Source organism: Zalophus californianus, chromosome 8 (assembly GCF_009762305.2).
Source record: "Zalophus californianus isolate mZalCal1 chromosome 8, mZalCal1.pri.v2, whole genome shotgun sequence".
In the NCBI taxonomy this organism is placed as follows: Eukaryota; Metazoa; Chordata; class Mammalia; order Carnivora; family Otariidae; genus Zalophus; species Zalophus californianus.
The window spans coordinates 138,843,221-138,863,334 of record NC_045602.1 but is presented as its reverse complement, the minus strand read 5'-3'; the positions used below and the strand labels follow the sequence as shown (position 1 = coordinate 138,863,334).

Below are 20,114 nucleotides of genomic sequence, written 5' to 3'. Positions count from 1 at the left end.
ACGACGAAAATAGCACTTGGAAGTGTCAGTGTGCCTCGAGGAGAGGTTGTTGGCTGTGCATGGAGAAGGGCCATCGTCCCCCAGGGACCACCTGAGTCCAGTCCATCTTGGTTCTGTTCAGACGGAGGTATCTTTCTAGTCTTTGGGGGAGGAAGTGACGTGTCAGTCAGGAGCTTGCTGTGTACTTGACCTCACAGATGTGTCTGAGGTTTTCCTGCACGCCTGTCTGCCTCAGTGTGGCCATTGGGAGGCACAGCCTCCCTAGTCTGGAGTTACAAGCACACATCTGGTTTTCAGATAGCTGCTTTCTTTCCAACTAAATACAGCAATCCCCCCCACCTTCTCTGTGGGGGATCCATCGCAGACCCCGTGGACCCCGAGGCCGAGGGCAGAGCCACAGCCTGCACGCGCCGTGTGCTCTCCTCCGCACGCACACACGCACGCACCCGTGGTCCAGGGTCAGTGATGACCTGGGCACAGCCAGGGAGTGTCGGTAACCGCGGAGGACACAGGACAGCTATCAGGCTGTGTCGGTGATGAAAGTTGTGTGAATGTGGCCTCTGGCTCGGAAAACACCTTCTCGTCCTGTGCTCACCCTCCCGTGACAGGTGAGGACGGGATGAAGCGACGTGAGCGACGCGGGCGGGTGACGCGGTGCGGGGGTGCCCCTGACCTTCTGACCCTGCGCCAGGGGGACCCCGTCGCTGAGACTGGGGGGGAGGGAGCAGGGCTGTGATACACATTCATCATAGGGGATTTGACAAGGACCAGAGAGTCCAGGAAACACATGAAGAGTAATCCGTGGTCTTGTCACCAAGCGACTGTTGTAACTGTCCCTGACGTGTTGCTTCCTTTCTAAAACTTCCCGGGTCCTCGACTATTGTGGTTACTTAAAAACTACATGGCTTTAACGGATGTGTACTTACCGAGTGCCAGCTACGTGCTGGGCATGTGACAGGTGGGAGGGGTGCTGCCAGGAGGGGCGGGCGACGTGCCCACTTGCACAGAGCTCTAGCACACCCACGTGTCTGCTCCCCAAGTGAGGCAGGGTGGGGTGTGGAGCAGAAGGGGCTCAGGGAGGCCCCTCCAAGGAGGGACAGGGTAGCCCTGGAGTGCCGGCAGAACTTTCCCGACAGTGTGCTGAGCCTGTGTTCTGGGAGCAGCTGGTGGGAAAGTGGTCACAGGGGTGGAAGAGGCAGCAGGCCCGTTGGCAGGTGTGAGCGTGGCAGGTGGCGGGTGGGAGCACGTTGGTGGCTCTCACGGTGCGCTTACGTGTTGGCGGGGCCACTCCGCTGTCTCTCTCCTGCCTGTGTGGCTGGGCTTGGTGCCTGGGATTAACTTCCATGTGTCAGCGGGCGGGTCATCCTCGGGGGGTGTACGGGGGTGGCCCCTTTCCCCATCAGCTGTGGGGGCAGGCGTTGGGGGACGGCCCCGCCCTGCCCCCATCAGCAGTGAGCCGGCCCTTCCTTCAGCCTGGTGGTCTGGGCATGCCGCTTGGGCAGGGCGCCGCTTCTGGGGCCTTGAGAGAAGTGCTGCGGTGCCCCGTTCAGGTCGCTAACACAGCAGGTCCCCAAGTTCTTTGAGATTTGTACTCGTACCTCTTCCCTTTTGCACAGAAAAGCTTGGGTCTCATGACCTAACCCCGTTTGTCCGCCTGGCCCGTCCCACCATATACTTGGAGTTTCAGAATTAAACGGCAAAACTCAAGTTTAAGGTTTTTTGCTGTTCAAACTCCATTGAAATAGTTCTTTTTTCTTTGTGTTTTGTTACCAGTTTGATACGCAGTTTGGTTCTGTCTGTTTGGCGCTCGTGTTCTGCAAGGGAAGCCAGCCCACGGCCCGAGCACGGGGTCCTCGGACGCCTCTCATCTGTCCTCTCCTTCCTGTCCACAGAGACGGTTCAGAATTTTTATTTTCATTGGTTTCTGGGCCATTCGTTCAGTATTTCTTTTTGTAAAAATGAGCGTGTTCACACCTGCGCACAAACTCTTCCCTCATGCCGGACGTGCTTGTATACACTGACGTTTGCCTTGATTTTTTTCCTTGATGATGAAACCTGGAGGTCATCTTCCGGTGGCATTTTGTTTTATTTGAAAAACTAAATTTTATGTGTAGTTATGTCAGAGAAGGAATTACTCTTACTAGTGACACCTTCTTGCCTGGTGCCAGTAACTAAGACCTTCAGGATACTTTTGGAAGGAATGGTCCAAAAACACATTTGATTTCCCTGGGCTGCAGCGAGAAGCACACCCTCAGCCCAAGCCAGCCGTGCCAGGGAGCTCTGGGCTGCAGGTGGGGGCCAGCTGGGCGGTCCTTCCCTCCAAGCTGAGAGGGACCCCGGCGTGGCTCGCCCCCGCCCCCCCTCTGCTGTGCTGTCGGAATGGGGTGACTCAGCCTCCTGGCGATGTGCCAGCCAGGTCCATGGGATCTGAGGGTTGGGGAGGCTCACCTTTAAATATAGCTCAGCACACATAAAACTTTTCTTGGGGGTGGGGGGGAGGGCCCATGAAACACAGGCCACAGAATGCACCTGTTTTGAGCATGCAGACTATTTTGAGAAGTGTGTACACCTGACTGTCCAACATCACACCCTGGATGCAGATGTTCCATTCACCCCCAACAGCCTCTCATGCCCCCTCGTTGACAGAACACCTGGGCCAGGCCGACTTCTGCTTTGTGTCTCTGTAGTTGTGGTTGCCTTTCTGAACTTTCACAGAGATGGGATTGCACATCGTGATCATGTCTAGCTTCTTCGCACGCTGTGCTGAGTTCACCCCCGTTGCTGCACACACGTGTCAGTCCACTCACAAGGCTCTGACAGCTGGGTTTCCTGGTTTGGGCAGGAATGAGTGAAGTGTCCTTGAGCATTAGTGGGCAGGGCTGCGTGTGGACATACGTGTGCACGTTCTTTTCTCCCGGGAAAATCTTAGGAGTGGGATTGCTGAGTCACGGGGCGAGCCTGTGTTCAGGCTCCTCAGAAACCACCACGCTTTTCCTGAGTGGTTGTGGGAGTATACACTTCGTCTGGGGCGGGGGCGCACAAGGTCAGCCTGTTGCGGTCTCGCTGCTAGTGGGTATGCAGTGGCGCCCCACGGCTTTACCTTTGTGATAAGGTAAAGCAACTTTGACCCTGTTGAGTGTATGGTTTCATGAGTTTTAACAAACACATACGTGGTGTGACTGTCACTGCACTCAAGGTGTAGACCCCTCCCCGAGCCCTTTGGTAGTTACCCCTGGCAGGTACTCATCTGCTCTGTCACCCTCTTACTGTGTAGACATGAACTTGTGTGTCCGGCCTCCCCCACGTAGTGGGATGCTGCTGAGACGTTGAGGGGCGTTGTGCGTGCCCCTCTCACTGTGGGGTGCAGTTCATGCTGTGGATCGGCTGCATTCTGGCCATGGTTGGAATGTTCTCTTCGCAGTCTGTGAGAGTTCATCTGTATTCCAGTTATGGTTCCTTCGAGGCTGTGTGTGGCCGGGGCGCTTCTCATTGACGGCCAGCCTTTTCTCTTTCTTCGTCATGTGGGGAGTGGGGTTCTCAGTTCTCATATGGCTGCACTGATCTGTCTTCTCTTTATGGTAAAGCGCCTTTTTGGGTCATGTTTAATATGCTCCTTCTTTTTTTTTTTTTTTTTTAAATCACCAGCTAGGTCAGCTATCTTTTTTTTTTTTTTAAGATTCTGGGGGCGCCTGGGTGGCTCAGTCGTTAAGCGTCTGCCTTCGGCTCCGGTCATGATCCCAGGGTCTTGGGATCGAGCCCCGCATCGGGCTCCCTGCTCGGCAGGAAGCCTGCTTCTCCCTCTCCCACTCCCCCTGCTTGTGTTCCCTCTGTCCGCGTCTCTGTCAAATAAAATCTTAAAAAAAAAAAATTCTCTTGATTTATTTATTTGAGAGAGAGAGAGAGAGCGCGCGCGCGTGCGGGGAGGGGCAGAGGGAGAGGGAGAAGCAGGTTCCCTGCCAAGTAGGGAGTCTGATGCAGGGCTTGATCCCAGGACCCTGGGATCCTGATCTGAGCTGAAGGCAGACACTTAACCTACTGAGCCACCCAGGCGTCCTTAATATGCTCTTTCTAACCCCAAGGTCATAGGGATATTCCCCTGTATTTTCTTCTGACATCTCAGTGTGTGTTTCCGCTCCTGCGCCTTCCGTTCCCGGGAAGTGGGCACCGGGCTGTGCGTGGTGTGGCAGAGCTCGGGCCGCTTACCTGTCCTCCAGCAGTCACGCAGCGCTCTTTCTTTGAATGGACCTTCCTTACCTTGCTGACCTGTGTGTCCCTCTGCAGTAGTGCAAGTTTTATATGTAAGGGTCTGTTTCTGGGCTCTCAGTGGTGCTCTCTTGGTTTGTCTGTGTGTCTTTCCCTCAGTACCACCGTGTCCCCAAGGTGAGGCTGTGTGTTCGCTCTGGGGCAGTACCCCACCTGCATCTCCCTGAGAATCGTCTGTGCTCACCTTGGCATTTTCGTCTTGCTTCTACATTTGTCAGTCAATTATTAGAGGCCCATGAAAGTCCTGTAGTTGCTTTGACTGGGATTGTACTGATCTGTGGGTCAGTTTGGGGAGGATTGACATCTGTGGCATAATGTCTATGTGTTCATGAGTATGGTTTATCATTCTGTTTAGATCTTTTATAACATCTTTCAGTCAAGTGTCATCCAGGTCTTGCACATGTTTTTTTTACCTCGGTCTTGCACATGTTTTGTTAGATTCATTCCAGGGTGCTGTAAATAGTAGTTTTTAAGAATTGCATTTTTAGGGCTCCTGGTTGGCTTAGTTGGTTGAACGTCCGACTCTTGATCTCTGCTCAGGTCCTGACCTCAGGGTTGTGACTTCAGGCCCCGTGTTGGGCTCTGTGCTGGCACACTGGGCGTGGAGCCTGCTTAAAAAAAGCAAAAGAAGGGTTACATTTTCTAATTTTTGTTGATGATACGTTGAATTGTAGTTGAATTTTGGATGTTGATCGATGTCTAGCAATCTTATTAAATGCTTTCATTAAAAAAAGTGTATGTAATATATTTAGGTATTACGTATGGAGAGTCCTCGTCCATACAATTTTTTTTTTTAAAGATTTCATTTATTTATTTGACAGAGAGACATAGCAAGAGAAGGAACACAAGCAGGGGGGAGTGAGAGAAGGAGAAGCAGGCTTCCCGCTGAGCAGGGAGCCCGATGCGGGGCTTGATCCCAGGACCCTGGGACCATGACCTGAGCCGAAGGCAGACGCTTAATGACTGAGCCACCCAGGCACCCCCTTTTCTGTACAATTAATGACAGTTTTATTTCATTCAAATTCTTATGCTAGCTCCCTGGCCTGTCCTCTGGGCTGTGGGCTTGCTGGGGTCTTGGGTAGAAGGGGTGATGACCGGAATCTGTGAATTATTCCTGATTTCAAAGGGAATGCTTCTAAAGATTTGCCATTGGAGATGATAGTTTGTAGATTCCCTTCATCAAGTTAAGGAAGGAAGCTCCTTCTCATTGCTAATTTTCCGAGGTTATTTGCTTTTTTTTGGCGGGGATATTTATTCTGTAGTCATGAGCGGATGTCGAGCTTATCAGAGCTTTTTCTGCAAACTGGGATTTGCCTTCATGTTAAAACTGAACAGTGTTGCTTGCCAGCACCTTCTTCCTCCCACCTGTGCGCTCCTTGTCCTCTGGCTTTTCCAGCTGTACCCCCACACTTCGGGGAGAGTACCGAAGCCGTCAGCTAGGAGCCCCCAGCTTCTCCTTCCCAACCGCTCCTGGCCCCTCGCCCCTCCTGCCTGGGGCCTTGGGGCCTCACTCTCCCGCTTGTGGATCTCAGCCCTCTGGGTCCCCTTTCTGTGCTCTTCCCCACTGACCCTCACTGTGTCCTTGCCCGTGTTGCTGGGACAGGTGCGTTCTCCCTCCCCTTCCTGGTGGCTAGGCCTCACTCCTTCCTGGGATGCTACGGTGCTGCTTCCTCCATGACACCTGTTAGGCCCCTCAGATTAGGTCCAGAAGTTTCCCCAGGTTGTGTGCTCTTACAGTGCTGAGCAGCTCTCCTCCACAGCATCGATTGACCGTAGCATTGATCAGATACGGTGGGGTTCTTGACTGGTGCCTGCCTTCCCCACCATGAAGGAAGCTACAGGAGTGGTGCCCCTGGCTGTGTTTCTGGTGCATCCTGGCACGTAGTGGGTCCTCAGTGGGTATTTGCTGGCTGACGGAGCGAATGGGTGTAGTTAGGCTGCTCAGAGTCCCTTGTTGTGCTTCCTCCTCTTCAGTGGTCTAAGTGAGGTTGCCAGGGGGCTTGAGTTCTGGAGAGCTGAAGTTTTGCTGTAAATATGTAAAGTGCATAGCATCTGCCTCCTGACCTCAGTTTCCTTGAAATTGTGCAGTGTTAGCACTGTCTACGGCTTTTTCACAACAAGCAGGGCGCTCTGAGTAGTTTAGCTGCTGCAGACCCGGGCCCTGGGTGGACCTCCAGCCTGGCCCCCCGAGCCTTGTTTTGTGGCGCGGATAGCTCTGTCTGGCCCAGCAAGCTGCTCGTCTCACCACGCCTTTGACACTTCCAGATTAGCCCCTCTTCTCCAGCCCCCCTGGCTCCTGCTGGCTCACTAGCCAGCCAAACACATGAGAGAGCACAGATGCTTGTCTCGGTGCGGATGGGCCTGTGGATTTGGGATTCCAGAAGATGATACGGACCGTCTGAGGAAGCAGACGTTGCTGAGTAGAATGCCATTGTGGATAACCCTGAAAGGGAGGGTTCGTTTCTCTTTGCTTACTGATCTTGACAGGGATCCAGAATGTTCTCGCAAAGTGTCCTGTGCATTCTCCGCCTTGGTGTTCGTGCAGAGCCGCGTGTCCTATTTGCAGAGCTCTGGGGAGAGAGGCGGGTTCTTCAGGCACCTGCCTCCCGGTGGCTCCTCTCTCCTGCTTTGTGACTGCATTCCTGAGGTTTTGCTGGGAGCATTTACTTGTTTGTTCTTCGTTTATTTACACATGTTTCACACTAGAAAGAACTTAGGGTGACTAACAAAAGTACCCCTACTAGGAGAAGAGAAAGTCAAGAGAGTGGCAGGGCCAGGGAAGTGAAGGAAAGGCAGGGTGGACTGGGGCTGAGGGCAGAAGTGACCCTGGGCTTCTGTGGGTGGGATGGGGGGCACAGACTGGGAGCAGAGCCTCCTCTGGTCCAGGCTGAAGGGGCACCGCGGTAGTGCCTGCATCTGTGGATGAAGGGGAGTGCAGTGATGTGCGTGTGGAGCAAGATTCTCAGTCAGTGCAGGGCCTTTAGGATTTCAGACTGAAAAAGAGGCGTTAAATGTGCCCAGTCTTGATCCTAAGAGTTCGGGAAGGTTGGGGGGGGGTGTGGTTTCCCTGGGGCTCCTGGAGTAGGAATGCAGGGAAGGCCCTGAGGCCTCTGGATTTCAGGGGTTTTGAGGAAGTGGGAAGATGAGAAGGTGGCACTGGCGGACTAGTGGGGGCAGAAGGGGCGCCACAAGGAAGGCCCGCTGGTGCTCACAATCCCTTTCCCTCCCGCTGCACCCTTGCAGGCAGGGACGAGGGCGTTAGGCGAAGCGTGCTGGGCAGATGCGAGCGTCCTAGGAAGGATGGGGCCGCCGGCTCTGCGGGAGTGGGGCGGGCTGAGGCTGTGATGCTGGAGGCGCTTGGTTAGGGAGGCTGCGTCACCACCTGCCGTGTTTCTGGGGAGCCAGCGTGTCTATTCTGGGGTCAGTGTTTTCCCTACACCTTCCAGGAGAGCAGTGACATATGCGATGCGGCTAGACTTAGACCCAGGGCAGGGCCACTTAGACCCTCTGAGTCTTCGGTGTTTAGTAAGTGTCTGTGAGGTGCAAGGCCCCGGCCATCCCAGGACACAAGAGGCAGAATGGAGTGTCCAGGACTTGGGGTGGGCAGATGTCCGTGGGAGAGAACGCCTTGGCTCAGAGGGTCTGTGATGGGGCCAGAGGGATGGGGACAGTGTGTGGGCCACGGGGCGGCGCTGGAAGCCCTGCGGGGTGGACCTTGGGGAGGAGGGAGGTAGAGGTGGCCCCAGAGGGCTGAGGGGACCCCAACCCTCCTGGCAGCTGGTCACCCAGCACTTATTGGTACTATTTTTCTGTTTTATGATTTTAAGTGACAGTGATTCTAATGCTGATGTGGAGAACTGTGGACAGCGGAGCGCTGGGTGCACGTTGACCAGTGTTTTCCTCATATGGACATAGCTAAACACACCCGCGGGTATGTCCCAGAAGTCAGCCCCATGCGTTGCTCTGCCGTTGTCCCTTCATGCTGTGTATCAAGGACTCGCGTCCCCACCAGCGCGCATTTGGAACACATTCCTCTCGATGGTGCGTGGTGTCTCGGTGTGGACATGGCCAGTCGGCTGCACCGGTCTGCTCTGTCCCTTGCTGGGTGAGTGTCTCGCTGTGCAGAGACCCATGACTGCAGGCTCTGGGTCAGGGGACACGCATTACAGTATTGGTGCTGCTGGAAGAGACCCTCGCCCAGAATTGTATGCCCTGTACCCCACCCTGCACCATAATGGATGTAGGTGGTAATTTGCCCATCTTTGCTTATTAGTGAGGCTGAGCATCTTTGCTGTTTGGTCCTTTGTGTTCCTTTTGGGAATCACTTGATACATTTTTTGGGCTGCTTTTTATTTATTAAAAAAATTTTGTTTTGAGATTTTATTGTTAAGTAACCTCCGCACCCAAGGTAGGCTCGAACTCATGACCCTAAATCAAGAGATGCATGCTCCACTGATGGAGCCAGCCAGGTGCCCCTTGGCCACTTTTTTAAAGTAGATAAGACAATCGTGGTTATAGGTAACTTAGTCGACTTTTTGGAAAAATTTTGTTCGTTATAAAAGTTTAACCCGTATGGACATGTTTGCTGTAAGGGAGGACCCCATCCGTGGTCTCCTCCAGCGGCCTGTCCCAGGGCAGACGGCCGTGCTGGGCTGCACGTGCCTGCACGTGTGCACACGTGTGTACATCTGGGTGAGGTTCGTAAGCACAGCATCGGGAGGGTTCTACGGGACACACTGCTTTAAACCGTTGCTGTCCTAAGCTTCATCAGGACGACAGGGAGAGGTAAACGTGGTGTGTTCTGGAGTCCTGACTGAGCCTCAGTCTGCTCCGCGTGGACCCCCGGAAGGGTGTTTTCAGGTGTTGGTGACCTGCCTGTCCTGGGGCTATTTTGTTTCTCTGCTTTCACAGACACGCTGTCACGCTGTGCTCACCCCAGATTTGGTTTTTTGTTTTAATCGAATGTTTCAGATATTTTCTCTAACCTTTAGTATTTGAAAGCATTGACAGCACAGAAAACCAGTTCTTTATGTGTGCGTCAACCAGAGAGAACACTAGCCACTGATTTTATTTTTCTTGGCTGACGGCCCTTACGCTGGCGGGGCTTGTTTGCAGCTGGCCTGTGGAGTGCGGCTGGAAGCCATTTTCTCCTCCCTGCCTCCGCGTGCAGACATCGGAAGGCGGCCTGTGTGGGTTGGTCCTGCCCCCAGGGAGCTTACACTGAGGGGACACAGCCTCTGGGAGCCACAGACACTGGGGCCCAGCTGGGGAGACGCTGGCTCGCCTGAGGAGGTCTGGGTGGGTTCTGAACATGCGGGCCTTGAGCCGACTCCAGAGGCAGCGGGGAAGAAGGAATGTTCTAGAAGGAGGACCTGTGGTAGGCAGGGGCTCTGTGGCTGGCATCTTCGAGCTGCGGCTGCAGAGGGAGCCTGCCATGGGAGGGCCACCTTACCCCAGAACTGTGGGAAGCCACCGAAAGCTCTTTGGCAGGAGGGTTCTGAACCATCACTCAGCTGTGAAGGGAGGCTGAGCATGCTGCTGTGTATGTAGCTCATCACTTGTTACCTGTACTTTTCCATTTTATGGATAAGCAAGAATTCCTTGTCCTTTTATTGCCGGGATACTTTTGGGTTGTGCCTGGTGTTTGGCTCTTATGTATAAAGCTGCTATGAACAACTTGTGTGTAAGTCTTTATAAGGCTGGCTCTTCCTTTTCTTGGGTGACCACCCTAAGGTGGAAGGGATGGGTCCTGTGGCAGGGGGTGTGGGACTTGGCGGGAGCTGCAGGACGCATGCATGCACACCAGCGGTGTCTGGGAACTCTGGTTTTGGCTCCACACCCGCGTGGGCATGTGGGACGGTCAGTGTCCTGCTTTTGGCCATGTGGTGGGTGTGTCGAGGTGTCACATGGAGGATCCACATTTTGCCTTTGGCGAAATGTGTCTTTGAGTCTGCTGCCCATTTTTTGGTGAATTCCATGTTGTGGATGCAAGCCTTTTCTTGGACGTGCACCTCACAAGGACTTCCTTTCATCCTGTGGTCTTTCATTCTCTTAGTGTTTTCTCAAGGGCAGAAGAGTTTAATTTTGATAAAGTCCACTTTACCAATTTGTTCTTTTTATGGGTTGTGTTTCTGGTGTTGTATCCAGAATATCTTTGCCTAATTCAAGGTCACAAAGATTTTTTTCCCCCTATGTTTTTTCTAGAAATTTAGAGTTCTAGGGCTTATTACATTTAGGTCTGGGATCTGTTTTGAGTCGCTCTCGATAGATGGTGTGAGGCAGGGATCCAAGTCCATGCTTTTTGCATCTGGATGTTCACGTGTTTCCCATTTATCAAAAGACTGTCCTTTTCCCATTGAATTGCCTTTGTACCTTTGCCAAAAATAATCAGTTGTCCGTGTTTGTGAGGGCCTGTTTCTGGACTCCATTCTGCTCCACTGAGCTATTCCAACTTTGCACCAGCACTGTCCTGCCTCAATCACTGCACCTTTCTAGCTAGCGCATCTTGGAAACGGGCCGTGTTAGCCTCAACTGCATTCATTGTCGTGGTAGTTAGGTTACTCTAGGACCTTGTGTATGTATAGGAATTTTAGAATCAGCTTATCTGTTTCCATACAAAGGTGCTGGGATTTTGGTGGATTGCATTACATCTGCAGGTGCATTTGGAAGAGTTGGCATGTTAACCGCTGGCTTCCCCAACCTGTGAGCAAGGCCTGGTAAAGCTCTTTGCTTTGCGTCTCCCTTCGCATTTCTCAGCTGTGCTTGTAGTTTTCAGTATTTGCTAGGATGAGTTGAAGTTCATTATAACAGCATTTGTGTTGTACAGACAGCTGCACGTGCTAGAACATGAATTGGGTCAGAAGCTTCATCTTTAGCTAACTGTGTAGAAATGCAGTAATGTCACTGCCCCTCACCCTTGAGCAACAGCATTTCCTCCTGGGCTGTTCTTGCTTTGAGCCTTGAATTGTCCCCTGTACACATGAACGTGAAAACATTGAGCTTTACAGCAGTAAACAGGTTTTGAAAGAACGATGCCCTGCAAGCACAGATGCCCCCTTAAGGAAACAGGATGAGCCTTCGAGGAGAGCAGAGCCCCTGATCCTGGTCGGGGGGACTTACGCCCGAGGCCATGCCCCAGCACGCTGGGGGGTCCTGCACCACTGTCTGGTGGCACTGCAGGAACCCAGGGGCAGTTTTCCAGAAATGATGGTCAGCTTTGTGCAGTTTGTGGACAAGTGTGGGGAGCAGAGCCGCCGAAGTGCGGTGAGGCTGTGACACTGAGTGGCTGCTCTTGAAGGACTGGCCCCTGGGACCACGTGTGGACCCTTTGGAGCCAGCACCCCAGCAGCACAGTTGGGTGCAGTGGGTGCGTGCTGTCCCCTCCACGCGTAGACCTGGGAGGTGGGGTGCCGTGCCAGCACACAGGAGCCCCGCCTACACGCATGTCTGCCCCCTGCACGCCCCCGTCCCCCTTCTGGAGTCACAGTTTCCCCGTGGCTTTAAAAGGGAGAGAGCCACAAGTGGAAAAGGAACAGTTGGGCCGTGGTTTACGTCAGCTTCACCAGGTCCACATTAGCTGTTGTGTGGCTGGAGGGCCTGGGGCTGTTACCCTGGGCTCCTGGGCCCCAGGGACGTTCCTCCTCCTTCTCTGGCCACAGCCCGGGGCCGGCAGGTCCCTGGCCCTCCTCACCCTTTCCAGGCCCTTCCTTGCGGTTCCAGATCGCGATGTGGTGTGCAGCAGTCAGAAATGAAGTCTCCAGCTGTGTTTCAGACTGAGCTTTGTCCCCTTTCTCGGCTCCTGTCCTCAGATTCTGCTTTCGGGGGACAGTTTCATTTTGCATATGGTTAATTGTGGAGGGCTTTGCCTTTTGAGTCTTTGTGGACTCCCCTCATGGTCTGACAGGTGACTGCACTGGAGACCCTTGAGGCGGGGAGGGTGAGGGAGGAGGTCTGGTCCCCCTGACCCAGGCGGCCGTTCCCTGCTCCTGTCATCACAGTTCCAGCCATTCCCCCGAGGGAGGTGCCCTCGCAGGCCCATGTGTGGAGTGCTGTGGCCTGCCAGGTTGTGGGGGATGGCGTGAAGCCCACAGCTCCCAGTCCCCAGCTCCCGAAGGTTGTGCGGAGGAGCGTTCCCCTGAAGTGATGTCTTCCAGGTGGAGATTCCCAGGCGAGTCCAAAAATGCCTGTGTAATTTGTAGTGTAGCTTTGGCTGACCTACATTTTGGTTAAAAATACAGTAAAAATGTGTTGGTATGAAAGGGATCATGGAAACTGTAACACTGGGTAAAAACCTTGAGTTTATCTTAAACTCTGTGCTTGAGGAAGGATAGGATTCATTCTGAAGAGCTGCAGTCCAGTGCTGAGTGGCGGGGATGGCACACGTGGGGTGCCCCGGCCTCCCACATAGGCGGTGCCAGGGTCTTGTGCGGCTGAGCGCGGGAGGCCCGGGGCTCTGCCAGACAGTGGCCTCTGGAACTGCCGGCAGGGCGTTCATGCTGCACATGGTAATTTTAAAATCTGAGCTTTCACAGCAACGAAACCCAGAAAATAGCCCAATAGCCTAACCAATACAGAAATTATACATTTGTCTTGGATGAAGTATTATGTAGCTACTGAAAACTGTGCTTTTGAAGAATGTTCAATAACACGGAAATTGACTTGTGATACAAGCAGTGAGGGGAAGAAAATGCCACGGCCTGTGTTCTCGTCACCGCTGTCCAAACACATGTCCTCCACGTGCACAGTGACCGGACGGCACTTACTGGGCAGATTTCTGTTGTCCTTGTACGTCTCTGAATTTTCAAGTCTGCTACACAGACCCGCTGTTCTCAGCAAGGTGTTACAATGATTAAAACAGAACGGCTGAGTTCTGTCTGCTTGATCGGGGTGGTTAGGGTTAGGGTAACAGCCCCAGGCCCTCCTGCCACACCGCAGCTAAGGTGGACACTGGCGGCTTGTGCGGACAGGCTGGATTTGGCTCCTGTGTGTCCTGAACAGAGGGGAGGCCCATCCATGGCTCCTGACCCTGCCCGCGAACTGCCTTTGGGGATTGGCCACCTTGGCTGGACAGGCTCTGAAGGGTTGTTTGAAATGGAAGGTGTGTTTTTGGTGTCAGGGGTCTGACGAAGAAGCCCGCCGTGTGCAGTCCTGCTCTTGGCTGCTGGGGTGTGTGTGGGGGGAGTGTGCTTTGGATGCGTCTATGAAGGAGGACACACTGGTGTGTCAGGCAGCCCATCTGTAAGGGGGAGTGGGCCACACCCGCGGGAGCCCTTCCCTGAGCCCATCTTGCACCTGCAGAGGGGTGGGGAGGGGCTGGCCTCCTGGTGCCGACTTTGAAACAGAGTTCTGTTTCTTGGCCTTTGCAAGAAGAGACACTGCACAGCAGCTTCTGTGTGTGAAATGAGTGGTTACAGTGGGAGTTTACAAGATCTGGGACTGTGATAATGTCATTAAATGTGGCGTTTGACGCCCTGTGATGCAGCTGTCAGTGTAGTGATTAGGGTCGGGCTGTCGTGCTTTCCGCCTGATCAGTGGCTGCAGCGCAGCGTAGCCGGGGAGACCGGGGAGACCGGGGAGCCCGTCCCCACGCGCATGTGGCCTTCCCTTGGCCTCCGGAGCTGCAGGGCTGCTCCCAGGGTCTTGGGCATTTGGGGCCCCGGCAGGTGGCTGTGCGGCCGTGTTAGAGCAGCTGCGTCTCCTTCTCTCCAGTTGCGTCTGTCACTCTCACCTGTCCACTTACGTGCCCACTCGGACATACGTTGAGTGCTGACCTGAGGTGAAGTTACCTGCTTAGGGTCTCGGGGTCACTTCCTTCTCAGATGTCGGTTGTCACCGCGGGCACGCTGCATGGCGGGCGGCATGCAGCCTCAGCTTCATTCACGCGTTAGCCACGTTGCTATTTCATGAGTATTTAAATCTTCCGTTAAGTTTCTCTGGAAGGAATGCTTTCAGCAGAAAAGCACCTGACTGTTGAAGCACGTTCATCCACTGCCGTATTAACCAGCTTGAAGCTGGGGTGCTAAGTCACAGGTGCCTTACTGTCCTCCTTGCTCCTCCGTGGCATCAGCAACTGGCTTCCCAGAGTCCTCACAGGGAAGGAGCGGGGTCTCCGCATGGAAGGGTGACTGGTGGCGACGAGGGAGTGGTGGGTTTGAGAGATTGGCATCAGGAGGAGTTGACCCGGTGTGCTCTTTTGGGGTCCCCAGTGTGCTCACGGCCTCCCAGGTCTTGGAGATTTTAGCAGAGTGGGTTATTTGCAGCAGCTGGTTTTTGTTTTGTTTTGTTTTTAAATTTCAGCGTGGTTTTTTGTAAAAGGGACGTTTTGTAGGGAAGGTTACTTACTGGGCATAAATGTGGTTCCTTTGAATCAGGGCTTGTAGCTGTAAGCCCAGGGAGAGGCTGTTCTGTTCCCATGTCCTGCTGGCTGTCAGAGGAGCCAGGACCCAGAGGTTCAGGGGCTCCTCGTCACTTCCTGGAGTGGCTCAAGCTCCTGTTTGGTTCAGGAGGGAATACCCTGATGCTCCTTGGTGTGAGGCTAACAGGAGGTTCTCGGCCAGCCCTCCCTCCTTGGAGAGCACCACCTTCAGTCCAGTCCGTGGGAGGCCGGTCTGCGCGCGGTGGAGATGCCTCCTTTCCCGCTGGAGCGTCGCAGCCCTGGGCTTCTGCTGGGGCCTTGTGTGAGCGCGAGTGTGCTGTCTGTTACTCACTTTGTCCGGGGAAATGTGAGAGTTAGACACTAAAATAGATTGTTTCTAGTGGAATCTACGACATAATTGGTTGCTGGTTCTTGAAGCTAAAATTAATGCCAAATCTGACTGATTGGACTTACTTTCCAGCGATTTCGCTCCAGCACTGCGAGGTGTGAGTGGGTGTCACTGTCTCTGTGTGGTGGGTGTCCCAGGTTAGCCGCGGGCACGGTGCTGCCCCCACCCCCGAGAGGGGACTCATGTTCCCGGGAGGACTGCTTGCTTCGGGCTTCACAAGACCCCAGGCCGTGGGCACACTGTGTCTCCCACGTCCCAGTCCAGGAGAAGTGGTGGGGTGGAGAGGCCAGGCTGCCCACCTCCAGGGACGAGGAGTGGGGCCGGGGGCCGAGTGACACCTGCCGCCCTAGGAACCTGGCCAAGGCCGGGAGTGGTGGTGGCAGTGCTTGGCAGCGTGGTGGGGACAGTGCCTGGCCATGGGGCCCTGTGCCTGGCTTCCTCCCCAGAGGGGTGCGTGGCCCTCCCTGCAGGCCAGTGCAGGTGGCCGTGGGGCAGGTGGTGTGGCCCGCAGAAGCTTTGCTGCCTGGCTGGCTTCTGAAAGGAAGACTCACCTTCTGCTTGAATCCCGTGGAGAAAACCTTGTGTGCCTTCCCGCCTTGGATGCTGTCTTTATTGGCAAGTGTGTTTCGAGTTCAGAGACTCTGCCTGTCTTACAGCTTCTCCTTTCTTCTCGGAGACGCCAGGCTCCCCAGTGATAGGGTCAGCGCCTTCACTGGCCGTGTGTGTGTGGGGGAGGGGGGCACGTCTCCTGATGCCAGGTCTCCTTTATCCCCAGGTATGGTCCTCGTGCGGAGTGAGAACGGGCAGTTGTTAATGATTCCTCAGCAGGCCCTGGCCCAGATGCAGGCCCAGGCCCACGTGCAGACCCAGCCTCAGACCACCATGGCGCCCCGCCCTGCAACCCCCACAAGTGCCCCTCCCGTCCAGATCTCTACCGTACAGGTGAGTGCACGCGTGCTGGGCAGTGGCGGCCCGTGGGGTGTCCGGCAGGTGTCCTGTGAGGGCGGAGAGGGGCGGCCACATGCCGCCCACCATCGGGAGGCTCTGAGGAGCTAGCTCTGCATCCATGCTCAGCGAAACTCTGGCTTGGTTCCCTGGACTCCGTCCTGTCTCTTCCCTCTTCTCCCATGACTCCACCTCCTGTGCCTCAGTCTCCTCTTCTGCAAAGTGGACCCTGCGTATGTTAGCTCTTCCTGTTGGGGAGGCGCGTGGGAGCATCAGGAGATTGTGTGAACATGTGGTTAGACCTTTGGGACTTAGCTCAGGGATCTCTCCCCAGAGATCAGGGCTGGGGAGCGGTTCCCCCGTGCTGGTGCATCTTGTTCACATCCCAGCTTCTGCTACCCGCACCTCCTCTGTCTCCCGGTGCCTTTCTGCCTGGTGCCATAAGTGTTGTCCTGACTGGTTGGCCAGCTAGTCACTGAGGTGGAGACTGGCAGGGGCTTGACATTCCTGTGATGTCAGCTGTGTCCCTTGTGGAGGCGAAGGCCCGCACTGTAGACAGAGGCCTTGGTTGGGCTAGGAGACCCACATGGCGCCCCCTTCTTGAATATCCAGGACAGCTCAGAACAGTGTGCTCAAGGCCCGTGGGGCTGTGTGAAGTGAGGTGCAGACAGAAGACAACCTGTGGTGTCACTTGTGCGTGTTACCGTCTGACCACCAGCGCCACCTTGCTCGGGACTCGCGCCGTCTTTCCATCGGCTTGAGGTGTCAGTGGGCTACCTGGCCACTCCTTTACTTCCTCTTCCGCAGCACTGTGACCCATCTCTGCACCCAGGGGATGCATGCTGCCTCATTTTTTTAGTGCTGTGAACAAGAGCACGAGAAATGCGCACAAGGACTGATTCCCAGATACTCGCGTTCTTTAAAGACCTTGTTTGTAGACTTGGGTGAAGAAGCCTAGTGATAGCTTTATTACAGTACATACGTATTTTGATCCTACACTTTTCCTCTGGTAAGAAAAACTTAGAATTGGGATGGCTTTGTTGATGACTGTAGCTTGAGGCCTGATGCGCCGGACAGAGTGTCCGGGTCTGTACCAGGGGTTTGATTTCGCTGCGCCGGGTGGCGGGGAGTTACTGTCACTCGTTGCTCCTTTTAGATGATGCTTGCTTATTTTTCAGGCACCTGGGACCCCTATTATTGCACGACAGGTGACCCCAACAACCATAATCAAGCAAGTGTCTCAGGCCCAGACGACGACGGTACAGCCCACCACGGCGCTGCAGCGCTCACCCGGAGTGCAGGTGAGGTGGCCGTGGGTGCGGCACACTCCATGTACAGGGGAACTTCGCGGGCTGGGGTGCTGGGTGCTAAGCTGGGCTTTGGGAGGAAGGCGTCCTGAAGACAGTGTTTCTCTGACTGCTGACACAGGACAGCTCAGGTTTCCCTTTCTTTAAAGCCATGTGGATTTTCATACCAGCAGCATGTTTAAAAGTTTCCCACTCTGCTGGAAGCGTAATCAGAAATGTCACCTTGTTGATACTTGATTGAAAGGCGTCTGTGAAGCAGAGGGTGTGGCGCCCATCGACCTGTCAGTGCTGGGACGAGGATGGGGGTCCCTTCTGAGAACGGGGCTCCCACTGCTCGCTCGTGTGCGCCATTGGGTGGGATTCTCACACCCTCTTCCTGCGAGGCACAGACAAGTGAGGGGTTGGGGCTTCCGGAACTGGCCTCAGGGCCTGCGTGCTGGCCACCTGGCTGCCCTGCCTCCCCCGCGGCCAGTGCCCTTTGCCAGGAACGAAGCCCAGGTCCAGAGACGTTACCTGTCAGCCTGTTGGGGTTGGTGTGCATGTTTGATCTTAAAATGGTTGTCTTCATCTGTGGGAAGGAGAGTGCTCTGGAGCAGGCTCTGCGCCTTCTTGGTGGGTTGTTTGGCTAGTGCCAACGGCTCAGCTTCTGGTCTGGAAAGCTGAGAAGAGCGGTCGCGCACAGGCGCGGCTGGCCCCTTCTCTTAGAGGGGAGGGGACCCCCTGGTCGGGGCAGCAGGTGGCTCTGGGCAGCGCGGTTGGGGCAGCTGGAAGGAATGGGGTTCCGAGCTGTTCTGTTCTTCAGGTGTTCGTGCATGTCTGTCACGAATGCCCAGCGTGGGCCTCTGTGTGCTGGGCATCTGCCGGGAGCCGGGGGGCGCTGCCAGCAATGCTCATTGTCGTGCAGCCTCCACCGCAGTGTTGGGGGTAGGCACTGTTCCAGTTACCCGGAGGAAGTGGAGGCCGAGAGTGGCACGGGGTGGTTGCGGGGGGCAGGGGGCAGGAGCCGGCCCCGCCCCGGGGCTCCCATCCCTCTGGTGGTACCTCGTCTTCAGGGGCTGTTTACAGGTGTCTGCGTGGGTGACGCTGCTCTCTGAAGCACCTGGAGGAGCACACGGGAGCTAAGTGGCAGACCTGTGTGTGGCCGGAGCCCCCCGGGGACACTTTCCTGGGACGCGCTATGCGTCCCGGGCTCCGTGGGGTGGGCATGTCTGAGTTTCAGTTACAGTGAAACGCCACTTCTCTGGCAAGGTCCGGAAGCTCACCATCAGTTTTTGAGTCAAATTTAGTGGAAAGTGAATTTATCAAAACAGGCAGACACCGTCTCGGTGTCCTATAGGGAAACACGCATCTGTCGGACCGTCAGAAGGGAGCGTGAGGGGTGTATCTTGAGGTAGAGGGAAACCCTGACACGATGAGAAGTGCCCCGCTCTTTCTGGGCGTCCAGAAGCGGCCCCACTGCCCCCGGCTGCCCCATGCATCCTTCCACACTTTCTTCCTTGTAGTGTGTGTGCGGCAGTTCTGGTTGCAGGGTGGGCTGTGAGAACGCGCCGGGTGGGAGAGCGCATGGGCCGTGAGGAATGACGGGCCAGTGTCCGCAGCTGGGGGTCCCTGGGGGCTGGAGTGGACTTTGGCGAGGGCAGGCGCCCTGGCGGAGCAGACACACTGCACGTGGCTGTGCTCAGGGACGCTGTCTCCGCGTGCAGAAGCCACAAGAAAGTAACGTTGGGGAATTTGGAGAGATGATGAAGGCTACATTTATAAATTGGAAGCGTCTAGTGGGACAGACCAGTAAATATCGTTGTGATGGTTCACGTGGAATGAAACCTCGGGGGCTCCCAGGGCGGCAGTTTGGGTCGCCAGAGATGTCCTTGGTGACCAGCCGCCCTTGGCCTCCATGAGTGTGTTCAGTATGTGCCCCTCCCTGCTCACACACACGCCCTTTTGGGGCGCACGTCTGCTCTGAAAGCCCCTTTCCGTGACGTTTCTTGATGAGACCGGCTTGTGGAGAGCAGAGTGGCCAGTCTGGTGGCGGAGGCGCAGCCTACACCCCCCGCCCCAGAGGTGACACTGGTGACAACCTCATGTCCCCAGCCTTCCCTGTCTCCAGCCTCTGCATGAGCCAGGTGACGCATTTTCAGTTGTAGTTTCTCTGTTTTGCTTTTAGTTTTTGGGGAGAAAAGATAATTTACACGGACCACCCTGACACAGGCTGGGCCCCGTGCTGGGCTTCCTGGCTCGCGGTCTTGGGCCAGGTGCGCCATCTCACTTCCCTTGGCGCTCGGTCCGCTGCCCTGGGGGCTTTTATCTGGGGCTCCACCTCTGTGGGGTCTTGTTGCCTTCTGGGGGACGTGAGGACCATCTCTGCAGAGCCTGTGGTCACCTTGGGCTCATTTGGACTCTCATAGCCTCAGCTGGTTCTGGGTGGTGCTGCCCAGACAACTTCCCTCGGGACGGCGACGGCTGTTCAGACGGGGACACCTCAGCGAACGGTCCCAGGGGCCACTACCACCTCCACAGCTGCCACGGTGAGTCCCCCCCCGCCCCCGCGCCCCAGGGGTGGGAGAGAGGCTCGTGGAGGTGTCCTGCTGCCCTCGCCTGCCCGCACACCCACCCGCCCACAGCCTCCCTTCCTCCAGGGCCTGGAGACCTTGGCCTCTCAGGTGGGGTGTGAGAGCAGCGGCCTCTGAGGGGCGGCGGGAAGACCCTGTCGCCCGCTGGGCTTTCAGGCTTGACAGGAGCCCAGACAGTGGCCTTTGAGGACGGGGCCCGTGTCTGTGGAGCAGCGCCACATCCCCGGTCTTCACACAGTAGCTTCCTGTGCACATGCGCATCTCGC

The 20,114-nt window shown here is 55.4% G+C and overlaps 1 protein-coding gene across 1 annotated transcript in view; it reads left to right on the top strand.

Moving 5' to 3' along the window:
• TAF4 (TATA-box binding protein associated factor 4) overlaps positions 1-20,114 on the top strand; it is a 67,847-nt gene that overhangs the window by 22,381 nt on the left and 25,352 nt on the right. Inside the window, exons 2-4 of the mRNA XM_027623443.2 lie at positions 15,802-15,968; positions 17,150-17,272; positions 19,684-19,803. Coding sequence (XP_027479244.2) covers positions 15,802-15,968; positions 17,150-17,272; positions 19,684-19,803 — 410 coding nt within the window. The remainder of the gene's footprint in view (positions 1-15,801; positions 15,969-17,149; positions 17,273-19,683; positions 19,804-20,114) is intronic.